The sequence below is a fragment of the Durio zibethinus genome, chromosome 27 (assembly GCF_047325235.1).
Source record: "Durio zibethinus cultivar Kanyao isolate XHJ-2024 chromosome 27, ASM4732523v1, whole genome shotgun sequence".
NCBI lineage: Eukaryota > Viridiplantae > Streptophyta > Magnoliopsida > Malvales > Malvaceae > Durio > Durio zibethinus.
The window spans coordinates 18,247,143-18,259,465 of NC_143188.1; the positions used below are offsets into that span (position 1 = coordinate 18,247,143).

At 30.0% G+C, this 12,323-nt stretch overlaps 1 protein-coding gene across 3 annotated transcripts; it reads right to left on the reverse strand.

The window, feature by feature from the left end:
- Window positions 1-4,657: 4,657 nt before the first annotated feature.
- Window positions 4,658-10,259, reverse strand: RNR2A (ribonucleotide reductase 2A). 3 transcript variants are annotated; one of them, XM_022867171.2, is made up of 9 exons: window positions 9,938-10,259; window positions 8,732-8,892; window positions 8,318-8,366; window positions 7,713-7,839; window positions 7,084-7,149; window positions 6,830-6,946; window positions 6,526-6,688; window positions 5,748-5,818; window positions 4,658-4,982 (listed from the first exon to the last, which is right to left on the reverse strand). In XM_022867171.2, exons 1-9 carry the CDS (start codon window positions 10,122-10,124, stop codon window positions 4,868-4,870), a joined length of 1,056 nt encoding a protein of 351 aa, XP_022722906.1. In that variant the 5' UTR covers window positions 10,125-10,259; the 3' UTR covers window positions 4,658-4,867. The 3 variants fall into 3 exon arrangements, with proteins under 3 accessions (XP_022722906.1, XP_022722904.1, XP_089612632.1); XM_022867169.2 differs by having other exon boundaries at window positions 7,713-7,863; window positions 9,938-10,254; XM_089756506.1 differs by lacking the exon at window positions 6,830-6,946 and having other exon boundaries at window positions 7,713-7,863; window positions 9,938-10,254.
- Window positions 10,260-12,323: the final 2,064 nt, after the last annotated feature.

Genomic DNA, 12,323 nt, shown 5'->3' on the forward strand with positions numbered 1-12,323 from the left:
TCAAAATAAAGTTAAAAAAATCCTCAAAATTAGCAATTGATTTATTGAGCAATATTTTATATTGTATTGTACAAGAGCTTTTATAGTTGACCTACATCAATTTTAGATCTAATACAGGGCAATATTTTATGTTGTTACACAATAATTATTAGGTCAAATACTAGTAATTTTAATAATGTTTTCATTTTTATTGCTTAAAATCCTGAAGTCCAGGTAAACTGTATTAAAGTTTTAAAACTGAATTGTGCTTTTTAAAAAATTGTTTTTTGGAGGGTTAAATTGTTGTTTGAGATTATTTAAAATTTGATTTGATTTAGATTGAATCAAAATTTTTTATTTAGTTTGATTTAAATTATATATTAAATATTTTAATTCAATTCAAATCGATTTTTAGATTAAAAAATCCGAATCCAACAAAATTATATATTTTAATAAATTTTTATATAAATTTAAAATTTTATAATATAAAAATAATTATTTCCTATATAAATTTATTTAAATATACTAAAAATAATAAAAAACTAATAAAAAATTAAATAAAAAAACTAATAAATTTATAAAATTTGATTCAAATTAATTCAATTTCTAATGAAATTTAAAAATTTATAATTTTACTACAATAATAAAATTAATCCGAACTATTATTATCTTTAATCACATCACACAATTAATATAGATGCATTTTGAATTTGGATACAACTACCACAATATCTTCAGTTGAAGTTAAAGAAGAGTAAAAGGTTAGGTTGTAAATTCATAAATACGAAGGTGTTTGACATTCCATTTTTGGGCAAATAAGGATATCATAACTCACGGCCATGTCCCACCAATTGAACAGCAAGACCTAAACTTCCTTTGATAAAATGATGTTCATTGTTCACTCTCAAATTCATTTCTGCTTGGTTTCAGGATTTATAAATGAATGCTTGAGCCTACCCTATTCCTAAATTTAGGTACAGCAAGCTGTCCATTCAAAGGTGAAAATGGGAAAATGAATTATAAGAAACTCTAGTGGTTGGGGTAGGTAAAGATGATGACAGGGGGATGAGAATTGCCCCCAACCCAACCCCAACTCCCAAGTGATAATAGTGGCAAAACAGTGTGAGAGACCTCCTTTTGTTTCCCCCTCCCACTTTTTTCCTTTTGATGATGGCAAATTTGGCAGTATTTACATTAAGGGCAATTTTGAATCGATTACTTGGTGTATCAAGATAATATTAAACATAAATAATTTATAATTCAAACATATAATCAATATATTTTAATTGGTACTCAAGATTAAACTTTCTTTTGGTAGGATGTCGAGTTGATAATTTGATTTTAAACAGCATTTTGCAAAATATTTTAACTTATAATAAAGAAAACATCTATTTCTCTTTTTTTAAGTCTTTTTTTTTTTTTTACCAAATTTCAAAATTTGAAATCTTCTAAGCTTTTTTATGCTTTTGAAGAGTTTTTTATGTCTGAAAAAGTGAGAGCTTTTGAGGGGTCTGATCTTTCTGAAATGTTTCTATTGCTTTTATATATAGATTTAGTAATTTGTATATTTTATCATATAAAATATTAATAATTTTATATATTTATATTATATTTTATATAAAAATTATATATTATAATTCGTAAAATATAAAATATAAAATTTAATTTTTTTAATATATATAATTTTTATTAAAATTTTAAATCATATTATTTATATTTTATTTTAAATTATCAAATCTAGTGATACATTGTGCATTATCTGTGCGGTAGGTAAGCTCTTATTGGGATTTAATCTGTTAGAGCTTATTAGTTAGAAAAAAGCGATTTGTTGGGGACATCATTATCCAAAGTCTCAACAAATACAGTTCAACCTCCCCACCCCACCGTAGAAAGGGACATAAAATATAAACCAAGAAAAAAATAACAAGGAAATATATAAAATAAAAAACCATCCATCCTCCACTTTCCTGCTGGTTTGTAAGCTTGGGATTAAATGATTCCCTTCTTTGTAGGAAGAGTTGTGAGTTTGTTTCTGTTTTCTTTCAAGTTTGGTCTGTAATTTATCAGAAAGGTGTACAATGTATGAGTGCAGCCTGCCTGTTTAATGCCAAAAGGAGGAATTTATTTTTAGGTAAAGCTTTAAACAACAAAACATTCGAAGATTTATTCGTGTATAAGTTTGGTTTTTATTTATTTATATTTAATTATTAAATTTAATAAGTAATATTTTTAAATTCATTAAATAAATATAATAAAATTCATTTATTTTTTATTTATTGATATCCAAATATATAAATAAATAAATAAATAAATTATTTAACGAATAATTTATAAATAAATTCAATTTCTATTTATTTATTAAACTTATCATACAATCAAATTACAAACATAGTAAAATTTATTAATTTTGGATTCATTTACTTCCCTATTTTTTGGACTATGCATATACCAAGTTTGGGAACTGATAAAAATTTTCTAACCTGCCCACCAATCTTTTGCTAAACTACTAGTTTATGAACCAATAAGACTTAGATGGCTGCAGATGCAAAAGATTTTCAGACATGAAGTTAGGTTAAATGGCCCAGTCATCAAACAATCAGCACCAATTTCAGGATTCTAATCTGATGTGATCGGATCTGATCAGGTTTTGGCCAGGGGGGTTGTTAACTGTATGTAAATATAAAATCATTAAAAATAAAAATTTAATTTAATTAATTTATATAATTATTTTAAAAAATACTTAACAAATTTAAAATTTTAAAAAATAAATTCATCAGTTCAGTGGATTAGAAAATTTCAAGTTTTATGTGATGTAGCTGTTCATGATTGGCAGTTTATTCTTTGGTACTAATTAATTAGTGATTAAAAGATTCAATAATATTAATAGTACATGATAATATAATAATACATGTGATGTAGCCTTTCATGATTGGCATTTGGCAGCCCCAATCTTTGGTAGTAATTACTGATTAGGAATGCAATGATTAAGTATTATAATTTTGGTGAGATTTGATATTTGATTCCAAGGTGCTGCATCTGAAATTGAAAAGGGGTTGCCTAACCACCAAAACCAAGACGGCAAAGGCAAGCAAACATAATTGAAACGGTCCACAATGATGGAACCAAGTGGGACAAATTACTCTAAAAGTAAAATGACTTTCCTCTTGCGGTTCATGAGTTGTGGTTAGGGTTAACATCGGATCGAGTTTGAGATGAATTTTATTCGATCTGAACTCAACTCGGTTTAATATTTTATTAAATTTGAACTCGATTTTATTCAAATTTTTTTTTTTTTATACCCAAATCGATTCGATCCCGATATTATAAAAATCGTATCCGATCCGAAATTAATAAAATATTATTTTTTTAAATATAAAATATTATTTTTTAAATATAAATATTTAAAAATATCATTATATAAATATATATATAATAAAAAATTAAATAATTAATTAAAAAATAATTTTTTATATAATATCGGGTCGGATCGGATCGGGTTTTAGGCAAATTCGACCCCCACCTGACCCCAAATGTTTTCTTATTTTACCTGATCCGACCAGACCTCGAAACCCAAATTTCAAATAAAAAATCAATCTCATAAGATCGGATCGAATCGAAACCCGTCGGAGACAGATTAGCTCCCCATCCCTAGTTGTGGTCCGCCCTCCTATTTTCCTCATCACCTGTCAAATCATCAGCCTCAATATAATTTTTATTACAAACAATTCATTAATGCAGCTACGGAAGTTAAATTCTTACCGAGAAAAAACACACACAAACAAATACGTTGCTTCTTGTTTGTATACATTTATATAATCATACAATTATGCACCAGTCATACTTATATTTTTGGTAATTTTAAATATAATACAATAATATATTATAAACATAATATACAAATAATATTATTTAAAATTATTTTTATATTTAACATGTCAATACAAATTATAATATGATAATTTTCATATTTATATATATATTAAATACAAATTATATATTATAAATATACAAATTATCATATTTATATAAGAGGAAAGCTGCTTGGTTTAGTTTTGATTTAAAGCTGTTTGGAAACATCCTCTAACATAAGATTCTAATTAAAAATAAAAAAAAGGGATTTCCAGTTGAATTTTATCAAAATTTTCTTAAGCTGCTTTAGCGTCTCATAACAGGAGCCAAATAGGCATGAATGGATCAGATCACTTTAGATTCAAATATTCTTTGAATTTGTAAAATTTGGGGCTTGAATCACGTCGGAATCAAAATCATTTTATTGTATTATTATTAACTAACAACACCATCAATGCCTTTCGTCCTTTCTATGCTGTAAATAATAAGTTTCACAATCAAGGCTCTTGCACCACACAGTGAAAGGGAATTCTGCTGTTTCCTTCAGCCAAACAGAATTCCATAACATTTTCATTTTGATTTCTTCCACCATGCAGCAACAAAGTAATTATGTAACTTATCCAGTTTGATGTACTGAACAAATTTAGTGAAATGCAAGGAATGTAATGATATAAGCAATTGCAAAGTGCTAAACAGATGATGATATAGACTTTCCACCTCGACCCAGAAAAATGGGAATAAAAGATAAGTAGCACCTGTTCGAATATGACAGGCACTTAAAACATCAGATAAGGAACAACAATATGCATCCAAAGGTGATTATTGTACATAATAAAAGGCTAATGATGGCCAAACATATATTCATATAATTTGAGCTTTACCCATGCAGGCGATGAACCGATGATGTTTTGGAATTTACGGTATGATGAAAGATATTACAGACAAAAAGAGTTACTAAAATAATATTTTGATACCCATTGGCAACATTATATAATACTCAAGGTGAGTAAGAAAACGAAACACTTGATCAATGGGGGATTTAGAAGTCTTCATCCAGTCTGAAGACATAGTTTTTACCTCCATTCTGAAGGCTTGACATAACAGATGCTTTCTGATAATCACCAACCCTCCTCTCAAAGAAGTTGGCTTTTCCTCTGCAAAGTCAAACGCACATTTTAACATGGACTAGAGACATCATAATCAACATATAGAACTTATCATCGCAAAAATGCTGGTTTAGAGAAGACAAAATGTGGCGAGTCAAATGATATGATCCATAACAACTTAACTACTATCATATCTTACATAGCTAAGTCTAACAAGTACTGGCTCAAAAACAAAAAAAAGGTGAAAGTTTTGACCATGATTACTCAAAGAGTCATTAATCTGAGTTATAGAGAGTCAAAGACCTTTTTGTTTTGTATAAAGGAGACCGTGACTTAGGGATAGGTGAAGGGGTTGCAGAAGCTGAGATTTTGAATCTGAGACTTGCTGCATGTCACCTCTTAAGAGCGGCTATATGAACCAACTAATCTAAGCTCCATCTTCAAAGTCAAAGACTTTTACAATCCCATTACACCACACAAATTTCCTCACTATATGTAATATGGTGATATTGGAAGGAAGACTTCTGTAAAACACTTGCATTTAACATACATGTCTCATTTCAGCAATAATTTGTTTGGGACCAATGTCAGATGGGTCCCGCCAAGAGTGAAAAACATTCAAATCAAAAAGGTTTAAAAGTGGGTGAACAAGAATATAAAGAATGCCACTGAAAAAGGGCTATAAGCCCTTATGCTCACACGAAGAGTCCAGATAGTGGACGTTACCTTGAAAAATATTGAATTGAGCTCTACTTTCATTTAATCCAATAACATAAAACAAGGAAATGCAGCAATATGCCTATTAATACTTACTGTAATGATATAAATTCCATCCAATCAAAAGGATTTTCCACATTGTACTTTCTCTGACACCCCAATGCAACCTGTAAATAAACGGGAGACAAATTACTAGTTTGGTTCTTTCCCTCCAACAAATTTATTTTCAAATATTTTTTTTGGCTGAATAATTTATCTTCAAATATGAAAAACACCATTTACGTTTGAACAAACAATTTTTTTTCTTTTTTTAATCAGGAAAATTCACAATGAAAAGTCATATAACTAACAATTGAAGATTCACCTTTGCCTCTCAAAACCCTGAAATTTCCTAAAAGTTCACATGAAGATTTTATGTAACCAGTTTCCTTCAAAGTATGTAAAACAGATTTCTTTACCCACATAAATTAAAATTTTGAGTAATTCATCATAAAGAAATATAATTTTAAAGGAAAATCTTAAAGGAAATATATGACTTCTTCTATGTATAATAATAGTAACTTTTTATGATCATGTTAATATGTTTTTGAATTGCAATATATTAAAATCAAGCAAAGAAGATCAAATTTAAAACAGAGAAGACCTTTTATTAATGTTTTAAAAGGTTTCTTATTCTTATTTTGGATAAAAGAGAATATCAGTTTAGGATTAAAAAATAACATTATAAGTTTTATGGAATATATAAATGTGTGTGTGCGTGTCTATAGGCATATGGATTTGTTAAATATATATTTTCATTCAAAGGTGGTTTAAGATATCAAGCTAAGTTTATCAAATGAACTCTTAAAAAATAAACAAATTTACAGAGAGATACCAAAAGACGATCAGCAACAAACTTTATGTACTGGCTCATTAGTGTTGAGTTCATGCCAATCAGTGCACAAGGGAGAGCCTCACAAACAAATTCAGTCTCGATTTCCACTGCTTCATGAACAATATGATGGACTTTTTGCCATTTAAGTTGCCTCCGCAGCAAACTGTAAGCAGGTGCATTGAATTCCACATCTAAGAAATTTCCTTATCTTCTCAAATTCAACCCAAATATTCAACCAATGACAAATAAAACCCAGCAGTAAAAGTTTAAATATACTTTATAAAAATTAAAAATAGAAAGCGACCTATACAGAAGGCAAGCAAAGTCACAGTGAAGCCCCTCATCTCTAGATATAAGCTCATTTGAGAATGTCAAACCAGGCATCAGTCCCCTCTTTTTAAGCCAAAAAATGGCACAAAAGCTGAAAAGCTCAATAAATAATTAATAAACAGGAAAAATATACAAAATTAATTCAAACTTTGTTGTAGAAAATATAAAACACAAGCTCTACAACATCAATTAGAATAACCGACTGGCTAAGCTACTAAAGAAGATTACCTTCCAGAAAAGAAGATTCCTTCAACACAAGCAAAAGCAACAAGTCTCTCTGCGAATGAGGTGGAACTGCACACATGCACAAAAAAGTCCTTTTAAACAAAGAAAGGCACTGCTTTGACTTAACCAGAGTTATGTTTAAAGCGTAAATGAGCTAGAGAACCACAATAAGGGCAAACAAAGTCCATTTATTTAATGGTATAGAAGGGATCCAAAGCTACTGAGCTCAATATTTGATCAAAAAACAGTTAGAAAATGTGATAGAAAGTAAAGAAGAAACTGCAAACATATGTGCATTAATCTTCCAAATTAAGTTTTAACATATCAAGGCCAGAAGATCAGCATTAAGGAATCTAACAGGTGAAATGTTCAATCAAAGTTAGGAAAACCTGGGTAAAAGATGTGCACAATTGTTTAAAAAGATAGAGGAATGAGAATATAGCAATGCATAAGGTAACCCTGAGACACAAGGCGAGGAAAATGGTGAATAAATATCAATATAATACTACTAGGTCAAATCATTCAGAAAACTCTCAAGAATCACTTCTAGTCCTGGTAAACAACTCTTTAACCAAATTGCTTATTTGGCTTCACATAATAAGTTTCCAGACAGTAGGACATGAAAGTAGTACCTTTGTATCCAATCCAAAGCCCACTTAGCCTTCTTGCTGACACAAGGGATGTTTTCGATAGCATTGAACAATCTATGTTTTTCTTTGGAATCCTTGATATATGTCTCCAAAAGCAAGCTGTACATTTCTAAACATTGGCAGCAGAAAATATCTGCAATCAGGTAACTTTTAATGCAGGATACAGGGACATCATCAAAAAGACCACAAGCCGGTTCATGCTAGGTGACAGTCCTGTGTTGACTGTTAAGGCCAAATAAATAAGTCTGACAATCTAGCCAACTCCTGAAGGTTAAACCAAGCCCTAAAATTACCTAAAAATAGACTGGTTTATCAACTTGGATAGAGATTAAGATGACCCAAGACTGAATAAGACCACAAATGTTAGGACAATACTCATCTTTACTTCCCAAGCAGCAAAATTATTAGAAATAATTTGAGAGGGGGGCCTTCTTCAGAAGTCCAATAGGCTGTAAGCTAGATTATGCCAAATTGCCAGACGTGGCCAGGTTCAATTGGCCAAGAGTTTTCTTTTAGTAACACCTTAATGATGGCCCTGCCCATTAGATGTGAAGATCAACAAATATAGTAAACGATCAACTCCCTACCAGAATGAATATTCTCCATTGCAATTTGAAATCCATAGAATGCCCGGGCCTGAGAGAATGAGAAGCCTTGATGTTAGATCAAAAACTTGAAAGAATCAAGTTAAGTAATGGTTTCTATGACACAAGCATCCTCTACCTTTATATAAAACAAAACTGGTCAGTAACAACCCTTGTGTTTATAACTAGATATGCATACAAAATCTTCAAGAATTAAACAGAGTATTAGCCTGACCTTACCAACCAGACCTAACTCTATCACTACATTATGATTCTCCTATAGTAAATGCTTTATATAATTATGAAGTTATCCTTAATTGCAAAAATGACCATGAAAAATAAAATTAAATATACAAATCCAGTAGGTACTCACAGTTATTCATAAATAGCCAGAAAAACAACTTAACTAATACATACCTCTGGAATTTGAACATCCTTTAGGAATCTTGCAGCCAAGTTCTCCAAAACTATCCCATCAGATGCAGCAAAAAATGCCAGCACATGGCTTATGAAGTGTTTTTCTGAGTTAGATAACATCTCCCATTGCTGCACATCTTGTGAGAGATCAACCTCCTCAGCTTCAATAACATTAACAAGTTATGAATATGAGATCAAACCAAGAGGAAGGAAATTACCAGACAAGATAAAGAAACAACATATAAAGAAGATAAAGAGCAGTGATGCATAATAGGACTAAAAATATAAAGTGATAAAAGCTGAAAATTGGGAGAAAAAGCTTACAGAAAAACACCAGAAAAAGAGTCGTGGCAGTTCTTCAAAAACAATCTCTCTCATTCATTCAGAAATAGGACGACACAAATTCTAACGTCTAGACACATGCAGATTTGCAAATCAAGATTGCATAGGTTACAATTTCCAAAAAATCGCAAATCAGATTAAATATTCCTCAAGATTGGAAGTCAATTTTTTATGCAATTTATGTATCCATGTCGCATCTATTTCGCGTCAAACACATGTAACACATGAAAATTTCCATGTCACAATTCTAGTTGACAAACTAAACACGAAACGCTTTTTTTCTTTTTTGTCAAACCCATATAAGTTTTTTGTCAAAATCTTCAACTGCCAATTTTTTTTCCTATTGTTTTCGTATGGTTACGTTGTGTTGTGTCTAAGATTGCCAAGGTCTCCCCATAACCAACAATCCTCACTACATGGCCAGACTAACATAAAAATGGGGTAGAGTGATAAGGGAAAATGCAGGTCCAAAAGCATGACAAAAAGTTGTCAATATCAACATTTACAGAAGGTAGTTTTTCTCATAACTGCAAACCAACAGAAATTTAAATAAAAAAATTCAAATCATTCCCCGCCATTGTGCCTTATGAACACACTCATAACAACAATGATGACAAAATTGCCAATGCAACAGTCCATTTCCCAATTCAACCGAACATACAACCTACCTTTCTTTTATACTCTGCCTCCAACCATTAATTTGACTTACCATTCCATTCACACAAAGCCTAGTTTATAAAATCTAAGACAAACCCAATTTCAAACACGCAAAAACAGCATAAAAAACCCCCAATTTGAAAAAAAAAAATGGCCAAGAAAAAAAAATCTTTAAACAGAGAAAAGAAGCAAAAAAATAGGAAGTACCTGTCCAGAAACTAGCCTCAGCCTTTTTGTACATCTCCCAAAGTGGCTGATGGGTAATGGGAAACATGCAAAACCTTTGGTTTTGTTCTTTTAATATGGGCTCTTCTTCTTCTTCTTCCTTTTCTTCCTCTTTTTCCATTACTACATTTTCCTCTTCTCTTTCTTGTTCATTTCTCAAGGAACCCATTTTTTTTTCTCCTTTTTATCTTTGTTTGTATAAAGTACTTGAATACAAAAAGAGGAGAAACATAGAAAAAAGCCCTACAAAAACCCTTCTTTGAAAGGAAACTGACAGGGAAGAAAAAAGAGATTTTTTGGCTTTGGTTTTTTCTGTGTTTTTTCCCCTTTTGAATACTTTGTGGGCACGACGTCGTTATTGCACCTTCAAAGTAAATGTGGTGTGGGCTATATGATTAGGACTTTCATTGTAAGATGGGCCTTCTCCCACGATTTGGAATTATCATCACAAATTACAGGAAGATTCCTTTAGCTATCATTCAATACATAATATTAAAAAGGTCAAAATTGGTCGTAGGTCCCCATAATTTTCAAATTTATAAATTTAGTCCCTCTTAATATACCTTAGAGAAATTTAATTCTTGTAGTATTATTTTTTAAGAATTTCAATCCAATTGTTAATAATATTAAATTTTATCCATTAAATAATTGACATGACTGTGGACGCGACATTTTCATTAGTTTTTAAAATTGTTAATGCTAATGTGTATTACAAATTTTGGCTACATAAATTACCAAAAATTCATGTCAAATATCTCAAATTTTTTTAAACATAATAATATCTTAATACATTAACAAAAAAAAATTTGAAAAAATAAAAGAAAAAAATGATGAAAACCTAAAAGTTAAAGAAATTACCAAATCTTCGCATTGAAAAAAATCCTCAAATCTTTAACCTTAATCAGAATCCCACTTGGAAACAACTTTTAACCTTAATCAAAATGAAGAAATTGACTGGTTAGATGATTCAACTGGTTCGTTGTTAGGATTAGATTGGTTCTTTATTACTTTCCTACATTTATTCGCGCTTGCAAACAAGAACAGGTTAAGTGATTTAACATTCCTCACTTGCTTTCCTCATATTCTTAGCTTATTTGCACTTTAAGTACATTTTCATTTCATTTTTTTACTTCTTGAAATTTTCATAGAACTAAAATAGGATTTTTTTGAAAACTTTAAACCTTTATTCATACATTAAATACATTGGGTTGACAGATTAGGGTTACGCTGTTAATAAATGTGTTTGCTAAATATTTAAACTTTTTTGAACAATAATTGATTGTAATGGTGTGGTTTTGTTGTTGTATGTTATGTTTTGTTTGGTTTTATGGCCTACTTATCTAGTTGTATGGGCCATTGAATATAATTATTGCATATAGTTAAATTACATAATAGTGAAACTTATCAACAACTTGCTATCAACATTGGTTTCTATATAATAACATGTACGATTGTCTAGTATATAAAATGTGTATTGAATTATATATGTGTACCATTTGTTGCATATAGTTAACTATAGACATATATTTATTTGTTTCATTTTGATATTAGGGATTAAAGTTAGAATGATTTGAAAACTATACAAAGCACGGTAACAACATGAGGGACAATTCAAAAAAAAAGTTGTAATTCAATTAGATATGTGAATGGGTTAGTGAGTGAATTTGATGAAGATCCAGATCGTATTTGTTATTAGATAATATTAGGAATTATGAAGAGTTTAGGTTATGATTTGGGGCATAAGGTGAAAATTTACTTTGTGTAGTTTGGTAAAACATTAAAAATAAGCTTAAAGTTGTTAACAGAAGATGATAACAGTATGGTAAGCTTGGCTAGTCAATTAAAAAATAGGTAAGCCTATAGATATTTATCTAGAACATTTGGATTCCAAATTTGACAGTGACATTCCAAATGTTATGCTTGAATCAATTCCAAATAATATTGATGATGAAGTTGTTATGATTGATAGTAATGAACCTAATAGACAAGTAAGACCTTCTATTCCTATATTGGCTGATTTTTATAGTGGTTTAGAAAGAAAGAAGTCAGATAAAAAAAGAGATGAAATGAATGAAGTTAATGATGCTAATAATGTTAATGAAGTTACTATTGAGGGTTTAGGGTTTGTTGAGAGGTTTAATGCAAATGAAGTTTATGTGACTAATAAAGTTATTGTTGAAAGTTTAGAGTCCGTTGGGAGATTTAAAGTGAATGTGAATGAAGTTAATGATACTAATGAAGTTACTATTGAGAGTTTATGGCTGTTTAGGGATTTAATATAGGTGAAATAAATGTGAATGATAGTAATGTTAATGATGATTCTACAGCTAATGATGAGTTAGAGAAAGCTAGGTAAAATGTTAAAGTT